At 43.1% G+C, this 26,654-nt stretch overlaps 1 protein-coding gene across 13 annotated transcripts in view; it reads right to left on the reverse strand.

The window, feature by feature from the left end:
- Positions 1-26,654, reverse strand: part of Rbms3 (RNA binding motif single stranded interacting protein 3) — a 780,532-nt gene that overhangs the window by 362,895 nt on the left and 390,983 nt on the right. For all 13 annotated transcript variants that reach the window (XM_057766769.1, XM_057766774.1, XM_057766771.1 and 10 more), the window contains exon 4: positions 20,127-20,218. In XM_057766769.1, the coding sequence (XP_057622752.1) occupies positions 20,127-20,218 (92 nt within the window). The remainder of the gene's footprint in view (positions 1-20,126; positions 20,219-26,654) is intronic.

Consider the following 26,654-nt stretch of genomic DNA (forward strand, 5'->3'; position numbering starts at 1 on the left):
GGCTCCTGCGGGAGACAGAGCTTTTGAATGGAGCATTTGGAGTAAAGTGCTACGATTTGTTTGATGGCTACTAGACTCACTGTGTGCCTAAAAGGAAGTCATTTTATGCTGCGGCTCAGAGGCACAAGCAACTCCACCACGCTACTGGTGCAATGTGCAAGGATCAGAGGCACGAGCGGCTCCGCCATGTTGGACTGGGCGGGGCAAGCAGGCAGTACCTGTTTTTGACCTAGGAATGTCACAGCTTAGATTCTTAAGTGCTTAGCGATTTAAAAGCACAAAACAAAGTGCTCCTGGATAGTAAAAAAATTACAGATTCACAATAGAACTGATTCAGACACTGTTAGATGAATGTACATAGGATTGAGAGAGAGAGAAAAATATATATATATATATAAAGAATAAAGTTAATGTCTTAAAAAAAGGGTAAAGTCTTTAAAGAGACAGAGTACAGATAGTTGTAGATTAAAAGAAATAAAGAAAAATAAGCCACGTAGAAATGGAAAATTCACAGAGAGTCTGGATTCTTTGTATTATTGTGTTTTCTTTAAAATTTTTGACTGTAAAGGAGCTAACTGCAGAGAGACATTTCATTATATGGGCTGCCAAGCTAAACCAGAATGGATACAAGGGTATTATGATTTCAGAATATGGGTCTAAGGATATGATGCTTTGGAGAGGGTCTTCTTTTGTTTTCACAGAGGATGAGACTCTGTGGATTGCGTCTATCCCAATGTGGTATGATAGACCACGCCCTCCTGAAAGGTTACTGTGAACACCCTCAAAAAATTACTTCACTCAACTGACAACTGAGATGACCCTGGCACACAGGTTATACCATGAAAGACCTAGTTAACGACGCCCCCATTCAGCAGGAAGCAGTTTGGAGAGAAATAACTGCGCCCATATTCCCAAATATTGTTTATAAATGTTCTTTTACATTTAAAGGGGGATATGATATAGATATGAATAATTTGCATTGGTGTGATTTTTAAGGTCAATTTTGTTATAAGTGTATGTATTTCTAATCTTGATTAAGGTATTGTGATTGTATAGTTCATTTAAAAATGTAATGTATATAGGTTGTTAATGGATAATCATCGATAATTGTCAAGCTTTTAGTCATGTTAGTTAGATTTTCTAGATGTGCATAGATATATTTCAACTAGGGATATATATTTCAGTTGAATAGGCATTCTTCATATCTTTCAAAGACTACAGAATATGGCATTTAATGTTTTAATAACTTAGGGCTTTTCATGATAATGAGACACGTCTGCTCTTGACAGCACCAATCTACTTCAAGAGGATGATGGGCATTGAAGAGGCTCCTTATGGAGTTTGATAGCCATTTGGGCAAGAAACTGTTCTTGCCTGGACTGTTGCATAAACTGGACACAAAGAACCCGCAGAAAAAGAACTGCTGAACTTGCCTAAAGGTGAGATGGTCTTTTGGAGTTCCTGATTCATGAAAGAGTCTACGAGACATTCTGCAGGACACAGCAAAAAGTGACTGAACTGTCTTTTAAATTTCCTGCTTCATGGAAATGTCTGCTGGATCCTATGGGCCTGAAGGCTGAAGACGGATGCCTCAACGGTACAAAAGAACTTTGGGTGACTGGACAGGCAGCGAGATGTCTCTGTCATTTCTAGAGTTTTGGATCTCTTGTTTGCTTAGGTAATATTATATCCTTCTGGAGTCTTTGATGGAGTTGAAGAATGAATAGATAGTTATAGTTTTCCTTAGTTATGATAAGAGATAAAATAGATATAAATATTGTAACTGTAATTCTTGCTTGATAACCATTTTGTTATATGTAATCTTACTATGTTAAAGTGAAAGCCTTTCTTTTTTGTTTAAACAGAAAAAGGGGAAATGATGGAGGAATTACTTTCATTTAATAAAGAAACTGCCTTGGCCCATTTATAGGCCAGCCCTTAGGTGGGTGGAGTAAACAGAGAGAATGCTGGGAGAAAGAAGCCGAGTCAGAGAGTCGCCATGATTCTCCCACTCCAGACAGACACAGGTTAAGATCTTCCCTGGTAAGCCAGCTCATGGGCTACACAGAATATTAGAAATGGGTTAGATCAATATGTAAGAGCTAGCCAATAAGAGGTTGGAACTAATGGGCCAGGCAGTGATTAAAAGAATACAGTTTCCGTGTAATTATTTCGGCGCATAAGCTAACCATGTGAGCGGCTGGGTGCCGGGGACGCAGCCCCGCCGCTCTTATTACAACAATGGCACAAAACAAGGATCATTGCCTTGGGTAAGTCATACATAGATAAACATGCACGAACACACACACAACACACACACACACACATACAAGCACAATACAAATACACACTCCAAACACACACATGTACACACACACACACTTTGTTCCATATAGCTTAGTTTTTCTTCTTAAAGTCTGCAACAATGAATCACTACCACCAATGAATAAAAGACCAAAGTTCAAGAGAAAGATTTAAACATATTATTTTTTATTTGTTAAGACAGAGTCTCAAACTATAGCCAAGGATAGCCTTGAATTTGTGACAACCCTCCTGCCTCATCTTCTAGGCCACTGGAATGGTGTGTACCACCACAGTCAACTTTTATCTTCCATAATATTTATTTATTTATTGAGACAGGGCCTTGCTCTTCAGATCAGACTGGTCTTAAAAGCAGGTGGTTTTCTTGCCTCAAGCTTACTGACAGGATTCCTGGCATAAGTTACCATGCTCAGCTTCTGAAATGCTACTTGTTACCAATTTCAGTTTGATCTATTTTACACTTTTCTGTTTAGGGGTATATATATATATATATATATATATATATATATATACACACACACACACACACACACACACACACACACACACACACACACACACAGTGTCAGTACGCCCTTGTTAGAGTACGCATATTGAAGTCAGAGGGCAAATTACTGGACTCAATTCTCTTCCTCTACCATGTGGGTCCCAGGGACTAAATTCAGGTTATCAGGCTTGGCAGCAAGCCCCTTTACTTACTGAGCCATGTTGTCTGCCCAACAACTTTAGTTTTAATTAGAGTTGATCGGAAAATTTAGGCAAATAACATTAATAACATTATTAAAAAGACAACAGTAGGAGATTAATTTTCCAGACAGAAATCTAAGCAATGAAATGCTTTAAAGTTTCTTCTTAGTAAAGGTATATGATAGAGAAAAAAATGCTAAAAACAACAAAAAAGTAGACTTATTTCCTCTGTAGATGGGTCCGCTGCCACCCTTGGAATGTTGCTTTTCCTCAAATTCCATATTTCCAAATCTAAAAGGCCCAAGTATGGGGTGGTGGGGCCTTTTGAGGGGTCACGAGGGCAAACAGGTCGCTAACGGAATTACTGCTGTGGGGCCCACGGCGACTGGTTAGCTGTCACTGCGTCAGAGCGTGGGGAGAAGGCTGCCACAGACAAGGAAGCTGCTGCTGTCAGCCCGCTGCCATAAGCAGATGCACGCCATCACAAGCCACCTAACTCCCCTACCTTGGTACAAGCGCTCAGACATAACGGAGCCCAGCCAATGGAGTGACGCTTGAAAACCAAATTCCCACGAGTGAGCTGCCATTCATATCTTCTGACTCACAAACATCAGCTCTCATAAGCTGACATGATAATTTACCAATCTGGGAATTACCAAGCACAGCGATTCGGGAATTCCACGGAGGTGTTGGGCATTTTCCAACATAGCTACCTTAGTGGCGTTAATAGAATGTTTGTGTCGAGTCAAGCTGGAATGCAAACATGACCTCTCTTTCTTTCTCAGGCTATTTGGCTTATTACTATCCTTGTGCCTTTCGTCTTCCGATGGGAGGCACTCTCTTCCTTAAACCATACAGCTGAAATGCTTTTCTAATGGAAAGAAAACACAGTATTGATAGAATTCTTTTTCTCTGTTTTCTCGCACAGTTGGCTTTTCCAACATCAGTGCTGGCCACATCGTCTGTAGACTACCTAGAAGAAGAAAGCATGAATAAAAGGGAGTGGAGAGCGCTGCAGAGGAACCCAGAGCAGATGGCAGCATCTAACCCGGCTGCAAGCGCTTCTCATGTCCACTTATGTCTGCTTGTGATTTGATATCGCATAAATACGATGCAGCCATGTGCTTTGCTTATGAAGTTGTGTCTGCTTATTATAAGAAATCATACTTGACAGCTTCTCCTGGATGCTTCAGAGACTCTGAGGAGAGAGTCAAATGATAAAGAAAACTATGCCCAGTGCTTGCTCTGCTTCTCAAATCTATGCTCTACTTGTGTCCCGTTCATTCTCCTGTTAAACCCAAACATGTATAAAAGTGCACAAGAACAAATCCATTGGTGTGCAAAGGATGGAGCCCAAGCACTGGCTACCCTTTAAGACAAATCATGATTCTTTTAGTTTGTTTTCTTCTTTTTGCTGTGACCAAATTCTGACAAGAAACTAGATAGTGAAAGAAGGGTTGATTTTAGCTCCTGACTTAAGGGGAGACGGCCCAGGGTGATGGGGAAGGCATGGTGGCAGGAGTGCGTGGCAGCTGTTTCTATTGCTTTCATAGTCAGGAAGTAGAAAATGGACAGGAAGTGGGGCTGGGCATATTTGGACCACGGCAAAGACACACTCACGTCTCTGCACGCCTTGATGTGAATGAGGTTACAAACAATGCACTCGCTACTGTCGGTGACAGGAGCACGGGCTGGTGATGTCGTAGCATCACTAAGAATGCAGGCGTGGGGAAAGACAACCACGCTGACCTAACTTATCATCAGCACCAAAACATCAGAGGCAATCTGTAACCCCATCCCAGAGGTGCGGGACTCAGTAGCACACTGACAAAGTCAAGCCAAAGTCTACGATAACTGAATTTCATCAAAGCTAGAATCAGAGACAGAATGTATCAGGGAACCCAAAACAAAGGCCCTAAACACTTGGGCATCAGCAAGCGACAGGAACCAACCCTAGCCTGCCTCATGTTTCCACAAAGTCAGAAAAAAAAGAAAACAGCCGGGGACCATGCGACAACCAGTGTCTACACTGACTCAGTTCCTAAGTAGTCTCAATGACATCTTTGGAGATGGAGGGGCATTTTAGCTGTATTAATGGGAGAAGGTAGAAATCCTTAAAACCAGAATGGCATACCATATCCACTCAATTGGATTAGGGCATGTAGAAAAGGCTTCACCAAACGCTACAGCCTTCCCTGCTTGCAGAACTGAACTGCCAAGATCAGATACCATCAGACACCCGTGTTTCATTCTTTCTGGGTTATCGGCTGTGAAGCCATAACCTGTCATTTCCACTTCTACCCTTATTAAGCAACTTTTGGTTAGGGATTTCTGTACCCTCTCTCATCACCATTTCTTCTTCCACCAGGTCCTGATTCAATGAGCAGAGGCATTTGCCTAACCTGTGCCATAACCTAGGCTTGGCACTATGAGAGAAAATGATGACAGATTCGCCTCACTGGGGAGCTCGTAGAACTCAGTGGGACTCCCAGAAAACTGCACAATCTTCCCTACAGGCAGGGACGGGGAACAGCCTGGGGTTGGGATGGGAGTGGTCCATACTGAAGCTCTGTAAATTCCTCCTTGTCAATGCCAAGGCCAACAAAATCTCTGTGCTGTTTTCATTTGAGTCTTCTGTGTAAACATTGGTGCTCCACATGGCACACCATTTAATCCGTAACTTGTTGGCAGGTTGCATCTTGGAAGAGATATTAAATAAGAGTAAACAAACTTATGAAACCACAGATACATAAACACTGCACTTAAAATATTTAGGGAAAGCACAGACCCGCAGAGCTGTGGTGCATGCAAAGAGGAACGGGAGCTTTAGTTTGGAACATATGGGCATCGCTGATAGGCCAAAGGACATCTCGAAACACCTAAGGCTAATTTGTTATTATTTCCTATACCTTGAGAAAAAAAGACTGACAGCCAATTTCCACTTCTCTAGAGGTCTACCCTGAAAGAATACAAATGACCACTAATGGCTAAGTCCCACCCAGGGAGACAGATTAAAGAGAACTGGGCTATTTCTTGGGGCGGGAGCACTTAACATCCACAGTTAATTATCTAGAAACATCAACACTTCTGGTTACGGAATACTAATTGAAGAAATTTTTAGTGATCAAAGTTTAGCATGTAGACCCGCTGGCGCGTCTCACAGCTTAAGAACTATTTTTCCAACTGGTTCCCCTTTCTTTCTTCTTTTTCAGCAATGATGTCACTGCCCAAGCCTCTGAAGTAGCTAGCTGACCTGCTTGGAATCTCACCAATGTGCAAATTGCTTTTTGTTTTGTCGCAACAGTGGGATTACGTGCATGCCAAAGAATTTAGAATACACGCCATTGGCATTTATTCTGAGTAAATGCTTGTCTAGCGTACCCATTTTATAGACCTGTTTTATAGACCTATATGCATGGGGTCACATAAAACTTCCTTGGGTGGAAAAGGTTCTGAGAGGCCCGAGTTTCAGAGGCCCTTACCTGGGAGGGCGACAGTGACTTAGTTGTCTCCACACAACAGTCAAACTATAAATCCTGAATTCTGGGAAATACACACGCTCCGCTGTGAATGCAGAAGAGAGGAAGTGGGACCTAGAGTGGGCTGTCAGCAGGATTTCCATGAGGACCGCTGCTGAAGCGGGAGTCTGGGAGACACAGGAAGATGACTGTTGCGAGGAGATGCTGAGGCATCTGAGGGCATCAGTGTCTAAAATCACACGGCCCAAGGCAGGCCCAGTCCTCCACAGACAGGAGTGCCAGAAGCAATGGGTAACAACAGCAGCAGGCAAGGGGCCACAGAGATGGCTCAGCCGTTAGGTGCGTGTACTGCTCTTGCAGGGGACCCAAGTTCAATCACCATACCCATGCTGAATCCACCTGAAACTCAGCTCTTAGGGTTATGACCTCCTCATCTGACTTCCACAGGCACTGCACTTGTCCACATATCCACATCCACACACAAACACAAATCTAAAAAAATAAAGTTAATCTTTTAAAAAAAAAAAGTGCAACAGCTTAACGACCACACTGATGGACAGGTACAGAGCACTAGGAAAGATAGCATCATACTTCAAATCTTTCTTAAAATAAAGGCTATGAATTATTTACTTTACAGAATCCTAAACTTAGATAACATCATAAGAAAATCACAGAAAGGGGACTGGGGAGTTAGTTAGGTGAAATGGTCAAGTATTTCCCGAGGAAACCTGAGCCCGAGCTTCATATCCACTGCCTTGGGTGTGGCAGCACGCAGCAATAACACCAGACCTGGGAAGCAGGGAGGCTGAGACAGTGGGATTGCTAACAAGGGTTGGCATGCAAGGATAAATGACTCAGGGAGCTTCAGTCTCATTAAGGGTCCCTATCTCACAGAAATAATAATAAGAGAGAAAATGAGGGGGACATCCAGTGTCAATCTCTGGCTTCCACATTCACTCAGGCTCACATAGGTCCACATATATGCACACACACACACACACACACACACCTAACACACACATGCACATACACAAAGAGGATCACTAAAATACTCCTGTGAAAAATACAAGTAACTTTTTGCAGAGCAGAATGTCTGTGCCTTTAAGATCTTGCTTTTCTGCCCTACAACCATATGTATGGTGGTTAAGTCCTTCAACTAGAGAACCGTGATGCTTAGCACTGCACCCGATTAATAAAGCCTCACCATTGTACTGTGCTAACAGCCCCTGTTAAGCACCATTTGGCTGGGACAACGGATGTACCATATGCAGAAGCTGTTAATTTCCTGGACATTATTACCATTTGCTGGCTTCCTAGGTCTCAGCAAAATCTCGGGAAAACGTCTCCATTCCCTGGATGCAACCTTTGTGACCACAGCCAACAAACTATTTCCTCCACCTAAGACACCCTCACACTCTCAGTCTGTAATGCTCTTGTCCAACACATTGGGCCAAGGGCAAGGAAGATGAAGAGTCAGGAAATATGTGGAAAGAGATGCTAACAGCATGCTGGGGTCCACGGTAAGTACACTGGTAAATTCTCCATATTAAAATTTGGGTAACCTCACAGCAAAAGGGGTAAGGAGTGAGATGAGGCTCCAGGAATGTTTCCCAATGCCTAGAGGGATTGGCAGGAACTTCAGAATGGGTCCCAGTGAATGATGTCTCCTTCTGGCATAGTCGGGGTGTTGTTTGGGTTTAGTTCCCCAATTCATAAGGCAGGAGCAGGAGGTAACTGTGTGTCTTTCCCTGTCTCTGTTCAAGGCTGCAATGCTTGTGCTCACCCACAAAAGATATCAAAAGACTCATGTCTTTGTGAGTTTGATGTTGGTGACTAAAAGAACACAGCACAAGGTGGTGCCCATCCTCCACAAGAATCAGTGCCACAAGCAATGGGTAGCAACCTCAATAGGCAAGCACACAGTACAAGGTGGTCCCCATTCTCCACAAGACGTCAGTGCCACAAGCAATGGGTAACAACCGCAATAGGCAAGGGGCTGTAGAGATGGCTCTGAGTTAATGAACTGGCCAGTGCTGGGGTCTCTCACTTTCTGCATTCCAACCCCTGACTGACTTACTCAACTGCAGGGACCTCAACTCTGTTCCCAATGAGAATTTTATTATCAGTAAAACATTTAAACATTAAAAATAAAATGAAACATTAAAAATAGGAGGGTGGCCTACTTTCTTACTAATGTGAGAGTTATTGGGGATAGTTTATTAAACTAAACAGATGTCTGTAAAGTACTTGCTGGATGAGAACAAAGACCTGAGATGCACACCAGAACCCATGTGAGAAAAGTTTTGGATAAGGTACCATTCACTTGTCATCCCAGGGCTGGGGAAGGTGGAGCCAGGAGGATCTCTGGAGTTGGTTAGCCTGATAGTATAGCTTAATAGGTCAGTGTTTGTCTGGTAAGGCAGACAGCAGACCTTGTCTCGAAAAGAAGGAGGAGGAGAAGAAGAAGAAGAAGAAAAGGAGGAAGACTGGAAGGAGAGTTGGGGGAGAAGAAGAAGAGGAAGAGTGGAAGCAGGGAGGAAGGATAACGGAAGGTGAACCATACTAAGAATAAGCACTCTAAAGTTGTTCTCTGGTCCCTGTGTGCATGCCCAACTGCATGCATACCTGAACACACAGACATATGTGCACACAAATGAAAATAAGATAAAGATGCACCCTTTTATTTTAGCACCTGCAAAATGAATTTACCCCTTGACTCTGTCTGCCATGTCATGGCACCACAGGCTTCTCGAACGTTCCTGCTCTCTTTCTGTCTGAACACGGAGACTGGTGAGCTGCACCTTCAACCTTTTCACTTAATTCTGGATGCCATTTTCAAACCCGGTTCCTGAATGAATTGCAGCACTGTACAGTGGGGCAAGTCCCCTAACACATAATTTCAATTGTGTAATGAGCAATGTTGTGGTCAGTCTATCCACAGTTTATAGTCATTACTCCATACCCCTCTGATGTCTAGAAGCACCGTAAAGGTAGACAAAGTGATGATAATTTGTTTTTCTCTCTATCAACCATATTTTCCCCTGGTGTGGATGGGGGGGGTGTGCCTGAATTTATTTACAGTTTAACTAGTAACTCTCTGCATGGCTGTAGATGTATGTCTACCACCAATTGCCATGTTACACTCCACCCTCTGCCCACCACCACATCACATTGCCTCCTCTGTTTATAACTTGACCTTGCTTCTCTGTGTATTGGATAAAAGGTTTCCTACAATTCTCAAGAAGCTGATTTACTTCTTGTGGCATCTGTTCTTCCAGACCAAGACTGATATGGAATTAGATTCTGCTTTGCTTGTTTGTAATTTTTTTTGTATTTACTTTGTTTCTTTTAATTCACAGTGTGATGTTTCTGTGTATCATCTTACTGAATTTGGATGCAGTCTTTTCTCCTCCTGGTTCCTGTCTATGGCACACATTGTATCCTGAGAATTGATCATAACCACACTGAGACATCAGTGTCCTAGAGAAGGCTTTAAGAACATATCCCCAGAGTCTGTACTCAGGGAATCTGATCGCTTAGTTCCTGGAATGAGGGAAGGGATGGAGAAGAGGGCAAGAGAAATTGTTACTGAACAATAAAAATCATGATGGAAGGAAGTGTTTCTGATGACTGTGTCCTTGTGAAGAATGATATAAGACAATAGTGTGTGTGTGTGTGTGTGCATGCTAGTTATTGCCCGCTGCAGTGATAAATACCACAACCACAAGCAACTTACAGAGAGTTTATTTTGGCGAGTGGATTCAAGGGAGGTTGATAATGGTATGGTGGCATGGATGCAGGCAAGTGAGTCTGCAGGTGACTGTTCATATTTTCATCAGATGCTGGAAGCAGTGAGGATAAACAGGAAGTGAGAGAAGGTGAGTAGGAAGTGAGGCAAGGCTATAAGCCTTGGAAGACCACCACCACCAATGCCTTTCCTCCAAGGTTCCATGTCCTCAAGGTTACATCACCTCCACCAAGCAGTGCCACCAACTGGGGACCAAATTCAAATGTATAAAACTTTGGGGGGACATATATTTGTGTGCTCACAGAACATTTCCTTCTGGAAGTTAAGAGGACTGAAGATGAGCAAACAATGGACTTCGTTGTGTAAATTAATTACTAAGTGGTGTGAAGAGAGCTTAGTTGGTAAAATAATTGCCGTGCAAGCATGAGGACCAGAGTTCGAATCTCCAGGAATGGCTCTGTACTTTTATAATCCAAGGATGGGGAAGAGGAGACTAAATTTCTTCCTGAATTCACTGTTCAAACAAATTTGTTGAATCCTTGAGCCTCAAAGAATAAGGAAGGAGTGTTTGTGGAAGACATTGGATGATGGCCTCTGGCACACACACACACACACACACACACAGAGGCATCTTTACTTACAGACACTTGTGAAGATGCCCATCTGAAACACATACATATGCTATACAAATTCACAGAACAGAAAACACATTAACATAGATATTCACACAGAATGATACATGCTCACTCACACAAATAATCCACAATCCAGTAACGAGCCACAAGAATCCTATGTTTCGATGGGGAAACATGTTCTGCCTTTGGAAAACTGATGTCTGCAAACTTTGGTCCTTTAAATATTCAATTTATCATTTCTTCCTGGATTCATATGTATTGCTTAGAGAAGCACGGAGCTCCCTTTTTAGGAATATATGAGACCAGAGGCTGAGTTTCTTTGAATGACTTTTCCACTAAGAAGGCAATACTCGGGGAGGGATAAAATAGAGGGTTTTGTGTGCTGTATTCAACATGAAACACTCCTCCACACATTGGACTCTTATTTCCTATTATACTGTATCCTTATAAAGCAGTAGGATTTTGCACAGGAAGACATAAGAAGAGCTGCTTCCAGGCCAGACTCCTAAGGATGGATCTGGGTATATAACCAGGATGTGGTGATAATCCCAGCAATCAGGACACTGAGGCAGGAAGACTGGCAGTTCCAATCCCAGGTCAGCCTGGGCTGTAAAGACGCAGCTTCATACATCCAAGGGTTGAGGAAGAGCTTCAGTGCCTGGGATCTATACATAAAGCCCTGGGTTTGTTCTGCCGGGGTGCCCATCTCCACTCTCAGTAGTGTGTTATTCTTTTCACAGAATTCTAATAATCTTTTTGAATGCTCTGATTGCAGGAATGTCTGCATGATTTCAGTAATGTCTACCACCTCACCAGGAAGGTGAAAAAAATCAACTTCAGGAAACAAATATGGACTTCTGAAGTTGAATAGTATTTTTTCAACTTAGAATACTTTTGAGATAAAAAGAAAGGAGAAGAGGTGTTATAGTGACTGGATGTCAACAAGTTGCCCAGGAGAGAGAGAGTCTCATGGCATCCTTGAGTAGGTTAAGTACCAGTTTCAAAGGGCATCCTGGAGATGGTGGGTCCCAGGGATGGAACTGGGGTCCTCAGCCTTGGCAGCAGGCCTCTTCCTCCACTGAGCAATCTCTCCATCCATACTTGCCTCATTCAGATATGTCTAATTCAGCAGGTGGGGATCTACAAGGACAAATGCCAATTTAAATAGAACTTGTCAGTCTATCCTCGGAGAGAGGACAAGCTCTGTCCAGCTGCAGGAACAAATCATTAAGGCAGGAGGTGAGATGAGGGCTCCTGGTATGGGACTTGCCAGCAGCACATGAAGGTATAGTTGTTTTCCCAAGTCTGTCTCTGGGCATAGTCCCTTCAAGAAGGAGAATAAAAGGACTGACATTGTGCACAGCTTGCAAAGGCTGGAACTCCTCACAGACTCTGAATGAAAACCCAGACCAGAGTCTAGAGCACCTAGGCTGAAGGAGCGGAATGTGCAGGACCTCCCACACCACACCTAGGCACTTTCCGATAAATGTTGCTCTTTTCCAATACTGGGTATGCAGGAATTTCTTCTGGCATACTCACCCTTAAGCTTAGGAAGAGACCATCGAGGCCCCTGGAAAGAGCAGGGTATCACCCACAGACAGATTATGCAAATTGTTAGGTAAAAGCTAACGTAAATATTAAATTCAGAGGATTCTGCTTCATAGGTCTCAGATAATTAATAACTGGGATTAAGACGGACTCTAATAATTTCAATATTGGGTTTTGAATCCCTGAATTCTACACTAGGGCCAAGGGGAGAAAAGCTTAAAAAACATCTTGAACCAAATTGACGTATCCAAAAACACAGATGTCACAAATGTATTTATAGGCATGTGGTAGGCCAACACTTGGTCCTTCCTGTAGTGAGAGTTTAAATACCAACTAGGAGGAAGACGCGATGTAGTTCTCAGTTATTGGAGGTACTGTATTTCTCTGGACATGTGTCTACAAGAACACCCTGCACCAATATGGATGAAGAACAACCACTTTCATTACCCGGTCAGTAACCAAGAGGAAGGAGCTACATTAAAAGCTCAGTATCAGCCTGACTTAAAAGTACATTCCAGGGGCTGAGCAGATGACTCAGTGGTTAATGGCACTTTGTGCTCTTGTAGAGGACCTAAGGTCAGTTCCCAGCACTCCCATGGCAGCTAACAACTGTAACTCAAGAGCCAAGGGATCAGATGCCTTCTCCTGACCTCTGTCGGGCTTCTACTCTTGTGCGTATGCTCACTCATGCACACATGTATACCTAATTAAACTAAGATAATAAGACCTTAAATGTTTTCCACAGCAGTATTGTAAAGTATTTATGCGGGGGCTCATATGGATGAGTGGAATGGATCGGCAGAGGACTCACACATAGGTCCTGGAAGATAATAGCAGACCAGTCCCTATAGGTGTCAGAAGAACTGAGGACTCACACATAGGTCCTGGAATATAATAGCTGTTCAGTCAGAGTTCAGGTATATGTTGACATAATCATGACTCTTGAAGTATTTTTCAAAGCAAGAATCCCTTCCTTGCCCTTGAATGTTTGGTAACATTTAGACATGAGTGGTTTAAAACTTTTGCCCACTTGTCCCTTGCTGTTAAATGCCCATGTTAATGTTCTTCAACTATCCAGAATTTTCCGTGTATCTCAGTCAAATAAAAACCTGTATACTAAGCTATCATTAGCTGGAATTCTTTTTTCCTTTAAATAAAAAAAGAGAGTTGTTTTGTTTTGTTATATGCATGGTTTTTGCCTGCATGTATTTATGTATGTGTACCATACGTGTGCAGTGCATGGAGGCCAGAAAAGGGTGCCTAATCCCTGGAACTGGAGTTATAGAGGGTTGAGTGGGTACTGGGAATTGAACCTATATCCTCTTCAAGAGCAGCCAATGCTCTAAATTACTGAGCTATCTCTTCATCTCCCTAGTTAGGGCTTCTTCAATTTCTTCTTTTCATGAGTAAGCAGACCCATATTCCTCAACCAATAACTTTCTTAGCTCTACCTCAAGGTTGTCAAGATTTGTAAAAGCTAAAATTCTTGGTCCACTGGCTTGGGAAGTCCTTCTGTCTACGTTTTGCTTTATTGGCTAATGAATAAAGCTGTTTCAGCCAGTGGCTTAGCAGAATACAGCTAGGTGGGAAAACTAAACTGAATTCTGGGAGAAAGAAGGCAGAGTAATGGAGAAGCCATGTAGTTGTTGCCCGGGACAGATGCTTCCGCTGGATCCCACTGAAACTTTGCTGGTAGACCACAACCTCATGGTGATGCACAGATTAATGGAAATGAGTTAGTTTAGAATATAAGAGATAGCTAGCAATATACTTAAGCTATTGGACAGACAGTATTTCAAATAATATAGTTTCTGAGTAATTATTTCGTGGTCTAAGCAGCCAGTAATGAATGAGCCGCCTCCCCCAACAGTTCACAGCTTTTGCAATAAAGCAAATATGATAAATGTTGCAAAAACAGAATAAGAAAGAGGTTTCATTAGCCATGACAATACCAATTGTAAAGCTCCTTCATTTGAGTGAAACAATAACAGTTGAAGAAACTAAGATAATTTGGTGGCCAAAATTCAAGTCACTTCATTTTTGAGTTCTCCCACCCGCATGGTCCCCTCAGTGATGACTGGCCACACCACTTGACATTCACTGACTAGCCATCCAGATTATCCTGCAATACCACGAGATAATCCCCACCAATATAGGCGTGGACAGACATCTCATCAGGTTCTTAGACTAAAGATTTGCCATGTCCCATGCAGGCCTCTCTCTGAATGAAGCCTGCAGCATCACACGGTCCCTTGTCCATCTCCCTAATGACTTCTGGCTTTTTACAACCCTAGTTCATTATAACCAACACACTGTTCAGCTCAAAACATTTATAGAACCCACAAAACATTTACAGACTAAAACTTTTACAAATATTTCCTACAGAGTATTATTTGATAACAGAATATCTGAAGATATGCTAAGATTCACAGAAGATTTACCACCACATCTGAATCCAATACACAATACTTTTTTTTTTTTTTTTTTTTTTTTTTTTTTTTTTTTTTTGGTTTTTCGAGACAGGGTTTCTCTGTGGCTTTGGAGCCTGTCCTGGAACTAGCTCTGTAGACCAGGCTGGTCTCGAACTCACAGAGATCCGCCTGCCTCTGCCTCCCGAGTGCTGGGATTAAAGGCGTGCGCCACCATCGCCCGGCTACACAATACTTTTTAAACCATGCAGAGGAACTAGGTTTTTGCTGCCATCAAAGCCATATGCCCGATGCCTTGTGGGTTTTCAAAAGCCTCACGATACCCCCACAGGCAAAGCAGCATATTATTATTAAAGAGTATTACAGATATTTTCACAACACAGGAAGTTCGCACTGCTAAGTGATGCCACAACCATAAATCAAAGGCAAATGCATCCTTCAAACCTACATTCTTCACCAGCACATACTGATAAAATTCTTTAAATCTGCTTTTACCAAATAATTACAAACTTGGCTCGTGAAAGAAAATGTTAATTCCGGTGAATGGTTACTTGTAAGTGGAGGCTGCGTTTTCATTTCTCAGTTGCCCAGACCCATATAATCACACAGAAACTATATTAATTATAACTGCTTGGTCAATGACTCAGGTGGTGCTGTCTGGGAGGGTATAGTGCTGTCTGGGAGGGGATGGTGCTGTCTGGGAGGAGATGGTGATGTTTGGGGAGGTGGTGGTGCTATCTGGGGAGGCATGCCAGCCTTGCTTGAGGAAGTAAGCCACTGTGTTGTGCTTTGAGAGTCCATAGATTCTTGCTGCCTTCAGTTCTCTATCTATTTCATGTTTTCTGTAAAAGATTTAATTTCTGAGCATCCTGCTCCTGACGATACCATGTCCTCCTGCCATTTCCATGCCTCCCTATCATAACAGACCCATTCCTCTGAAACTGTAACTCAAAATAAAGTTTTCCATAAGTTTCTTTTGTGCACGGCATTTTCTCAAAGCAACAGAAAGTGACTAACACACTGATCAATTACTACTTCCTGGCTAATTCCCTATTTAGTTCTTTGTATTTGAGGTATCTGTTGGCGTTTTCTCAGGCACACACTGGAACATGTTTGTTAAGGGGAGCAACTCCCATAGTTTCAAGTGGTTGTTATTGGGAACTTAATTACAGGTGGCATTTTAAAATATTTACTATTAGTCATGTAAGTTCTGTGTCTATCTGTCTGTCTGTCTCTGTGTATGTCTGTATGGGGAAATGTGAATGCAAGTGCAGGTATCAGTTTTGTTCCAAAATAGGGCGTCCAATGCCCTAGATTCTGTGTCACAGAAGTGTGAAGCAGGTATTTGGAAGTGAACTCAAGTCCTCTGCAAGAGCAGTATGCCCTCTTGACTGATGAGCCATCTCTCCAAACCCAGGAGGCATTTTATTTTAAAATCCTGGGGATCTTTAAAATGCCACACTACAACCAACAGAGTGGGATGCTGATAAGAACAAGGATGCAGGAGGCGATTTGGTGCATACTTAAATGGTAAAATATATACTGCAAGTAGCACACACCCTGCAGACTGCAGGTTTATATGATAATAAATAACAGTTATCGCCAGGAAAAGGGAAAAAGTGCCGTGAAATCCAATAGCTCAGTGAGAAATCTGCTAATACAGGTGGCCAAGCTTGTTCCATTTCATTGTCAAACGGAGGCTATTTATTTTCTTCTGGGTAGTTAAATTACAGAGTCATTTATTGCTGAAAGTTTTGCAGTGGGCAGATGGGAATCTAAAGCAGGCTTTGGGCTCAAACTTTGTGAGGATTTACTTCATTGGCAGCACACTAAAACTGCAAAATCCTTCAGCAAGCCTACGACAGAGTGATTCCCCACAGCCCGGCTGGGCACACCTTCAGTAAGCCTACGACAGAGTGATTCCCCACAGCCCGGCTGGGCACACCTTCAGTAAGCCTACGACAGAGTGATTCCCCACAGCCCGGCTGGGCACACCTTCAGTAAGCCTACGACAGAGTGATTCCCCACAGCCCGCCCGGGGAACACCTTCAGTAAGCCTACGACAGAGTGATTCCCCACAGCCCGGCTGGGCACACCTTCAGTAAGCCTACGACAGAGTGATTCCCCACAGCCCGCCCGGGCACACCTTCAGCAAGCCTACGACAGAGTGATTCCCCACAGCCCGGCTGGGCACACCTTCAGCAAGCCTACGACAGAGTGATTCCCCACAGCCCGGCTGGGCACACCTTCAGTAAGCCTACGACAGAGTGATTCCCCACAGCCCGCCCAGGCACGCCAGGTTTGGCACCTTGGATTTGGGACAAGGGCCAACATGGCAGCCAGAGTGAGTAATCCTTGAAGGTCTCTAAATGATTACTAGTGTAGACGGTTTCCTTACTGGGTGATAGGTCAGTGACTGGGGTGTGTGCTCACGTGCATGCACATGAGAGAGATAGTCAGGCCTAGACAGGGATTCCTTCTGTACAGGCATGCTGAAAATATTAGAGTCAGTGTCAGCTTTCTTTGCCCATTTTAATACAAAAGCTCAACTCTGTATATGATCTATCTATCATCTATCAATCAACCAATCTATCTATCATCTATTTGCTTGTCTTCCTATTATCTATCTCTCATCTATCTATCACTTATCAATGATCTATCATCTATTTACCTATCATCTATCTGTCTATATCTGTCCATCTGTCTGTCCATCTGTCTTTCTATCTCCTGAGAATTAGAAACAGCTGTGTGTTCATGTTCTATAAGCCACTACTATCTGATAACTTCCAAATTTTCCAAATTTTGTAAGTAGAATGTACCAAATACCTTCCAATAGCCATTTCATTTTAAGAATTAATTAATTGATGAATTTACATATTTATATGTGATGCACACACATGTACACAATGCACACACATATGGAGGTTGGGGGATTCTGGTACTGTGTTCTTTCCTTCTACCATGTAGGACCTGGGGATCAAACTTCCATCTTCACCTCACAGCATGTGCCTTAATCTTCTCAGCTACTTCCCAGGTTCCTCACTTTGTATATTTCATTTTTTAAAAAACAGATTCATCTTATTTTTAAAGTGTGTGTGTGTGTGTGTGTGTGTGTGTGTGTGTGTGCACTTGAATTCAGGGCCTTAGAGGCCAGGAGAGGGCCACTAGCTCTCTCGGAACTGGAATTACAGGAAGTTAGTTGTGGAAACCGACTCAGATCTTCAGTAAGAGCCACAGAACTTTTAACCATAGAACTATTTCTCCACCCCCAGGATATACTTTAGTTTTTAAGGATTATTTTTTCCTTTTAAAATGTATATGTGTTTACACCTCTGTGTGCATGTGTACACTTGATGTAGTTCCCATATAGGCCAGAAGAGAGGATCAGATCCTGAAAGCAGGAGTTACTTGAGGCTGTGTGCTGTCTAGCTTGGGTTCTGGGAACTAGATTGGGGTCCCCTGTAAGAACAGGTAGTGTTCTTAATTAATGAGTCATCTCTTCAGCCCCTACTATTCTGTCTTAAGCATTTTCATTATTACTCAGCCACAGCCACACTCCATCTCTTGTTTTCTGGGTACAGGAGATTGCTACTTCAGTTGCCATTGACTCTTGCAAAGAACATTTAAACCAGGACATGCATGTAACTTCCTGATTAATTAAAACTGTTAACTTCATCCGTCTCAATCCTTGACCAAATCTAAAGCTCCTAGGCATAATCTTGACAAAGAATATAATTCACAGACTGGAAAATTCTAATTCATATCACCTTGGATAACAAGAAAGACAATGAGCCCACCGCTGTCACTCAAGAGGAAACTGGCTCCCAACAGACATGAGCAAACATGATCTGCACATATTGGTCAGAATGCACCAACAACTGCTAGCACCCAAATGCTGATCTTCTAGAAGTCTGAGGCTGATGCTAGAAGGTTCTTAGAGAATGGACACAATCATAGCAAAATACCAGATGACTTCATCATGACATCACTGATTTCTGTGGGAACACGGCCAGAAAATTAGACACTAGCCAGGGACAGATGCTCAAGATTTTAAGGTCTGTTACCTCTGGCATCCAAGAGTACGAAAATCTGGTAATGGTAAGTTCAGAACTATTAACAGGAAGAATATTTTAAACCTAGATTATTAATGAGGATTCAAAATGGCTGCCATTTGAATATCAACATTTACCCAGCATCCAAATGACATCAGCAACATTTTTTTGGTGTTTACTCTTAATACCTTTAGTCTTTCTTCTTTTTAGTGTTTGGAGACCTCTCGTTGTATATTCCTGGCTGATCTTGAACCCCATTATATAGACCACGCTGTCCTTGAAATCACAGCAATCAACCAGCCACTGTTTCCAGGGTGCTGGGATTAGAAGTCATGCACCATACCTAGCTTATATGATTATGATGGTATCTCATTAGATTCCAAATTAAAATGAAGACAATGACATCAGTGTACACTGTTCCCAAGATCCATATTATCGTACCACATAGGCAGATTTTTCCAACACTACAGCAATCAAGGCACAAAATGACGAGGAACAATTTTAACTTTGTTGTAAAAATTCACCATAGTTTTATATACAAAGTTCCAGACAATGAATATTATATAGCAACAAGTAAATATTGAAAATGATAAACATCAAGAATATTGCTCCACAGGTAAACTCTGGGTATATGGGCCAAAGTGAAGTTCCAGCGATACAAAGGACATTAGCCATAAGCCATTTTCCTGCACAGCCTAGGGAAAAGGCTATCAACTCAGAAGCCTCCCAAACATGAAACAAATGAATGAAGATTTAGCACACATTAAGTCACTGGTAACTTTCTGCACTACCCAGAACTCCACTGACTGGGGGAAAGCTCTTTACACCAGCACTTACATGTATATTGACTCCAACTCTGCCAACTAAAGAGAGGTCTAGACACAAGTACATCCATGTATATTGACTCAGGACTGCTGACAAGGGAAAGTCTTAGACTCCCATGCATACATATCTCCCTTTTCAGGCAAAGCAGAGCCCTCTACATGTATCCTTTAATTACTGGGGTCTCCACACCAAAGAGCTCATGAGTAACTATATGTCAAATCAGAGAGATTACAATAAGCCAGGTCTCTTGTATGGTTCCTTTTCCCTAGCAGCTGAGTACAGAAAGAGTGCAAACCATAATTGTGGGTCTGCTGGCTGTGGAGGACTAACATGTGCTCCCACATAGATATACACACAAGGGTCTACATGTGCATAGACCCTCTCTGTCTGAGCAGGCTTACCTTGGCCATCTGTGCTTGCACACCATTTGCCTTCAAGGATGCTACTGCTTTCTGTGCGGCTGCAGGACTATCAAAATCTACAAAACCATAACCTGCAAAGATACAAAACCTGGCATTAGTCATCACAGGCAGGCAGGCACACTTCTGTCATCCAATGAATGCAAAGTTACTGTCGGCTATGAATTCATTTCTTCCCGACAAAACCTGGCTAGACCCAAGGACTCTCATATCTCTGCTCCCAAGTGCTTTACGCGAGATACCTTAGTAACTCTAGATAAGAGGAGGTTAATTCATTTTCCAGAGTACTTTGCAGACTGGGGTGCAGGGGAGAAGCCCACTTAGCACTAACTTGGCAGCTCAGGCAAAGCCTTGCTTTACTGTGCTCTTCCTGCTACAGATTTGCTGCAAGAGGGAGGAGAATAAAGCCCTGGAAATCCTTAAGTGTCTGAGGCTAAAATCTATTTTCCAGACTTCTAAAAACCAATAGTCATAAAAAGCCATAAGAACAGATAAGTGTGATGGTCAACATTTACTGGAACCAGAACCACCTGAGAGGCCGACCTTTGGGCAGGTCTGTGGGGTTATCTTCTTTAGGATAGTAAGATGGGAAGGCCCCTTTGAATTGTGGGTAAGCATACCTCCTGGGAGGGGAGCCTGGATCCTGGAAACTGGAGGATTCAGTCTTTCTGTTTCTTGACAGTGGATGTGATGTGACCAGCTGCTTCAAACCCCCCCACTGTAATCCCCCCGCCATAGGACTGTGCTAGAACTGAAAACCCGAATGAACCTTCTCATGCTTACGTTGGTTTTCCCAGGGTAAACCATCACGGCGAAATGTAAAGAAGCCAGAACACTAAAGTTATTGTCTGTCAGAGGCTGCAATGGTGGTTGCCACATGGCAGGCAGCCAATAGATATGTCTTGGTTGAACAAATAAATAAAGGTTGTGGGTTAGAGTAGGGGTTTGAACTTACTTCTACCCAATCACTCAGCCCATGGTTCCAAATTATAGGATCTTGTTTCTCTCGATAACAGTTTGAATCACTGATTTTTTTTTTGTATTTGAAAAAGAGTCATTTGATGAATAAACACTCCAGTCTCTAAAAACAAATACTAAATAGCCTTCTTACTTAGCTTTTTTTTTGGGGGGGAGGGGGATGTCATAAATATATGATTCTATTTGTGCGGTTATGTGAGCACTTATAAACGTTCAGGGAAACAATAAGCAGAACAATTAAGAAGACAGAACTATTAAGAGAAAACGGTCTTCATACCACCATTAGTCCAGGAGTTTACCCAACAGCAAAGTCAGCTGCCAAGAATATGCTAAAATATGAACACTCTGTGGGGTGTGTTGGTGGATGCCTGTGATTCTAGCATGACTGAGGTAGAGGCAGGAGAAGGTACGTGAGAGGATGTCTCAAAATCATATAAATAATCAACAGTAACTGCAGGACTGTACGTGTATTGTGGTTTGAATGTGATGTCCTCCACAGGCTCATGTGTTTGAACACTTGATCACCAGCAGGAGGAGCTGTTTGAGGTTACAGAACCTTTAAATGATGGAACTTTACTGGAGGAAATACATCATGGGAGGCAGAGTTTGGAGTTTTGTAGATGGGCCTTACTTGCTGTTCAATCTCAGCTTCCAGTATAAAGATGACATGTGGCCCATCAGCTTTCTGCTCTGACCACCATGACATCCATGCCTGATGCCAAGTCTTCCTCTACTCCTCTGCCATGATAGACCAAAATAAACCCTTTCTCCTGTCAGCTGTTGTTTGTCAAGGGATTTTAACATGGCAATAGAAAAAAATACTAACACACATCCATATACACAAAATAAATATTATATATGATATACATAGTATATGAGTTATACATATCACATACATGCATATCCATGATACATATAAATATGTACATTACAAATATTATGTGTTGTGCTCTTGAAAAGTCTATGCATGTATCAACCCATCTACTCCTCCATGAGAGAGACATCTGTCTTGTACTTTGAAGCTTGTCTCATTCAGGACTTCCAGGCCTGCCACTGAGGCAAACACACTATTCATGTGCTATAATCCATTCCCACCCCAACCTCCAAATAAGAGTATTTGGGAATTCAATTACCAAGCTGGTTCTTTTAATTAACTTTCTAATTTTCTTCCCTCAAATCCCATCTTCCTTTTCTCCCTCCCAGCATGTTATCCCAAAATGAACCTGAAACACAGCAGTGTACAAGCAAAATGCTCCCACAATACAGGGCCTCCAAGTTTACGTTTCTCATACTTAAGGAAGTGTGTTCTGTAAGGGTTGGCAATTCTTCTCTTCATAAGATGGGGAAGAAAAGCAGCACAAGAAAGACAAACCAAAACCCAGAGTTATAGGCAAAGGACTAAAATTTCTAAAACTTAGACATTCCCACAGGTCAGGTGCTGTTCTGAGGATGAGGGTGCTCTTCTGTATGAAAGCATCACTGTGTCATAGAACACCGGCTCGGTCCACTGTATGAGGAAACTGAGGTACGGATTAACTTACACACTGGCCAAAAAAGCAGAAGCTGTTAGATGGCAGAGACACAATATGAAGCAAGTCTGCATAGAAATTATCCAGTGCCATACAGAGAACTGTTTCTAGGCCCGCTCTAGAGCCCACATCCCTGATGGTCCTCAACCCCTCCCTGGGGCCTATGCCCCTCATTCCTGAAAGTACTTGGATTTGGAATTAAGGGGTGAGTTAACTCAATCCCATGAAAGGCTCTCTCCAGCTCATTTTCTTTGCAGATTGCTTCCTGGAGGGCCTGGGCTTGCCCAACATCTCTCCATGGGAGGTGCAGATGGGATTAGGGCTGGCCTGCATTCATTCAAAGGCTCATTCTTCCTTCATGGAGCACTTGATCCGTCAGAATATGTAACGTGTGGGAAGCAACAGCTCCAGTTCCCACTCGTATGCAGCTTATTAGGTGAGTTAGAGAGAGATGTGATAGAATGGGCATGCCAAGGAAATTGTAGATATTAAGGTCTTGCCTTCCTTGAAATAAAGGATAATGGGGGCGGGGGTCACAGAATAAGAGGTTGGTCCTTCAGTGCCGAGACATCATGGAGATGTTCTCTCTAGCTAGAGACTGGATGGCGATGGAAGAGGTTGGCAGAAAGAGTGGCGATGACTCAAGGGCTCGCCCAGCAAACCAAGAGAAGAAACCTGATTGGGTGACAGAGAGGAAGTGAGTTATATTTTATAGGGAGGACCAGCAGGACTTCACAGTTGACTGATTAGCCTTGAAGTAGGGGAAGTATAAGATGAGGAGAATGATTCCTTGGTTGGGTTCTGTTCTCCTTTGCCATGAGCCACTGGGTGAGTGAACTGCAGTTCACCAAAGTGACAAGGCTGGTGGAGGATGCGCAGGAGTGAAGGAAGGCGAAGACACACACACCCAGGAGAGCCTCTGCAGAAAAGCCATATTGCAGCTTGATATTTTGACAGTTGGTTTTGAATGTCTCCTTGACATCTAGAAATGCCTGGAAGTGATTTCCAATGAGAAGTTGTCTAGATCAAGTGCCCTGTAGGAATGTCTGTTCAGGGTTTGCCTTGATTGTATTAACTGATTTGGGAAGACCCAGTTCACTGTGGCATCACCATTCCCTAGGCAGGGATTGCTGAACTGTGGAAGAGTGAAGAAATGGAGCTGGGAATAAACATGAATGTGTTTTCTGCTGTCTGTTCTGGGTCATGGATACAGTCCCATCATGATTCTGCTGCTACCTCCCCGCTACAATGGACACAAGTCCCTCCTCTCCTACGTTGGTTCTGACAGGGTATTTCAACACAATAGCAGGAAACACAACTGACACAGAGGCACATTAGGCTGGCACTCAGTAAAAAGGATAAAGTCAGAAATACATATTAAGTGGGAAACAACTTAAAAATGCTAGTCACAGACATGGAGAGAGGGAAAAATCATAGTGAGAACTGGAGGAAGATTTAGATGTCGACTTGAACCATGGCCTTGGGATCTGCCTCTCACTTCCTCTCCTGCTCTGTGTTTGCAAAAATATTGTCATCATGCCAAATATTACACATGACTGCTAGGGACTGAAACCAGGTCCTTATGATTGCACTGAAAATGCTTTCCTGACTGAGCTCTCTCTCTCCATCCCTCAAATGTGTTTTCATTTCCTTTCTGATTGGATCATGTGCATGTGTGTCTTCATACCCATGTGAAGTCAAGGCAAAGACAACTGAAACTCACGTCAGTGATTCAGAAGTATTTGTGGGTCACCTAGGGCAGTGCACTGATTACACTTTCCAGTTCTGAAGGAGTAGGGAAGGTCAAGCTGGGAAGAGAGCCAAGCTTCATGACAACAAGACAACAATTCATAAAATATCCTTCCTGGGAAGATGCAGGCACAGGTGCATCTGGGAGCAATATGGGCATGCTGCCCCCTCCCCTGCATCACTGGGAGGGAGAAGAAAGAGTGCGCTGGCTGCATTGGTTGCATCTCTCCGTGCTGTGACCAAGGGTACCTGACAATGGCAGCTCAGGGGGAGTGGTTTACTCTGGCTTTCAGTTTGAGAGGACACATTCCATCATGGTGGCAAGAACATGAGAAAAATGTTCATGGAGTCTCTGCAGTCGGGCAGAGAGTAGATACAAGCGGACTGGTTTATAAGACCACGAGGCACCCCTAGTGACTTTCTTCCTCCAGCAAGGCTCCACAGCCTTCCAAGAAGTATCTCTTGTCACATGGCCAAATGTGAACATCGGGGAGGTATTTGTGACCAGCTGCCATTTCACTGTACAGCCCTAGTTGCTGGATGTTACCCAAGCCTGTACTCAGCAAATCCTTGTCAAAGTACATAAAACGTATGTTTAAAATATGTAAACTTAGAGAAGGGATTACGGTGCTTATTAATTAACAGGTGAAAATTTCACAATTAAATTTTGATTTACAAACAACAGCAACCAAAACCAAATGATACCCCTGCTGTCAGCCATGCTGTCCTGCGCCATAGCCCTGCGTTACAGGTTCCTCCTCCGGTTCCTTCCCTTCACTTCCAACCCTACACACAACACAGTATATTAGAGAATCAAGACATGGCTCGTCCAGGTTCTACTCCTACACACACTTAAGCCATTTCCACAGAGGCACCAGGCACCCTGAGCTTTCTCTCAGGGAATTGACAGCTGAATTCTGGGGCAAAGGAATGACCCCACACCTGTAGGGATGGCACCAGGCCAACAAGGAGTCAAGATTCCGCATACAGACTCAGACCAGAGAGCCACGGGTCTGACTTGTGGGATGTTTGTGCATACTTCTAGTTTCTGTGAGAGTCGGGAGGCCAAAGAGTCTCAAGACACCTTGAAAACACGTCCATTCTGTAAATAAACATGGTGTTTCTGAGGTTTACGAGGGTAAGAGCTACATCACAGTCAGAAGAAAACAAAATGAAATACAAGGCTGGCTCTAAAACACCTAGTAAGGGATAAAAATCACTTTAATTTGGTTTCAATTTGCTTTCCTTCCTGATAACTAATTAAGGCGTTCTCTGCATCTGGCAAGGGGAAGGGAGGCAGAGTCATCCGGCCTAGCTATGGTGCTTTCAACCCTACAAGGCCCCCAGGAAGGCTAGCCAGAATAAACTAGAGCCCCTAAGAATGGCTAGCCAGGGCAAACTACAGAGCCCCTAGGAAGTCTAGCCAGGACAAACTCAGCCCATGAGGAAGGCTAGCCAGGGCTAACTCAGCCCCTGCGGAAGGTAAGCCAGGGCAAACAGCCTGTTGGCTGTGCTCCCTGCCTCCCCCAGTGATGTCATTGCCCTTGGCGACAGGTTCAAGCAAATTGGATCCGAATGTTACTGTTTATTCCCCACACCCAGAGCTTGTTTTTCCTCCTGGTCAGGGAGACAAGGCCAGCAGCTCAGCAATTAGCTAGAAGTGGAGCAACGGGAGAGAAGGAACCGCTGGATAATTAGGCCATCCTGCGAATGCACTCTTCCATCGACATCCTAATCAATGCTTCCCTGAAAGCATTATACCTTCCGTGCTTAGTTAAAGTTTTGTTATTGCATGGCACTACCAGAGCGATGACCTTCTAGAAAAATAATCTATATTAATTACAACTTAACTCTACAGGATCACCAGAGGGGCTTTTGTCTGTTCCCTTTCCTGCAGTCATAGGTGACATATTCCACAGACCTTTATCTTTCAAAAACTATTGTGCAAAGATGGATTTGGAGTTTCATTAAAGTCTTTTTATCACATTCAACAGTTGATTTTAGGTTTTTATGTTGCTGCTGGCTCTTTATATTGGCAATTAAAATTAGGTATTCATTTGCCAATATTGGGGTTGCGTGGGGTAGTGTGGGGGGGTGCAACTGGAGAACTTCTCCTTTAGGTTTTTGGTACCCAGTTCATTTGGTCTCAGAATTTTAAATGCACACTGAATTCCACACCAGTTGCATATTCTTTGTCTTGGGAGTGATTTTTATAGAAGGAACCCCTCTCAGAACACAGATGCAGAGCCAGCTG

The sequence above is a fragment of the Chionomys nivalis genome, chromosome 4 (assembly GCF_950005125.1).
Source record: "Chionomys nivalis chromosome 4, mChiNiv1.1, whole genome shotgun sequence".
In the NCBI taxonomy this organism is placed as follows: Eukaryota; Metazoa; Chordata; class Mammalia; order Rodentia; family Cricetidae; genus Chionomys; species Chionomys nivalis.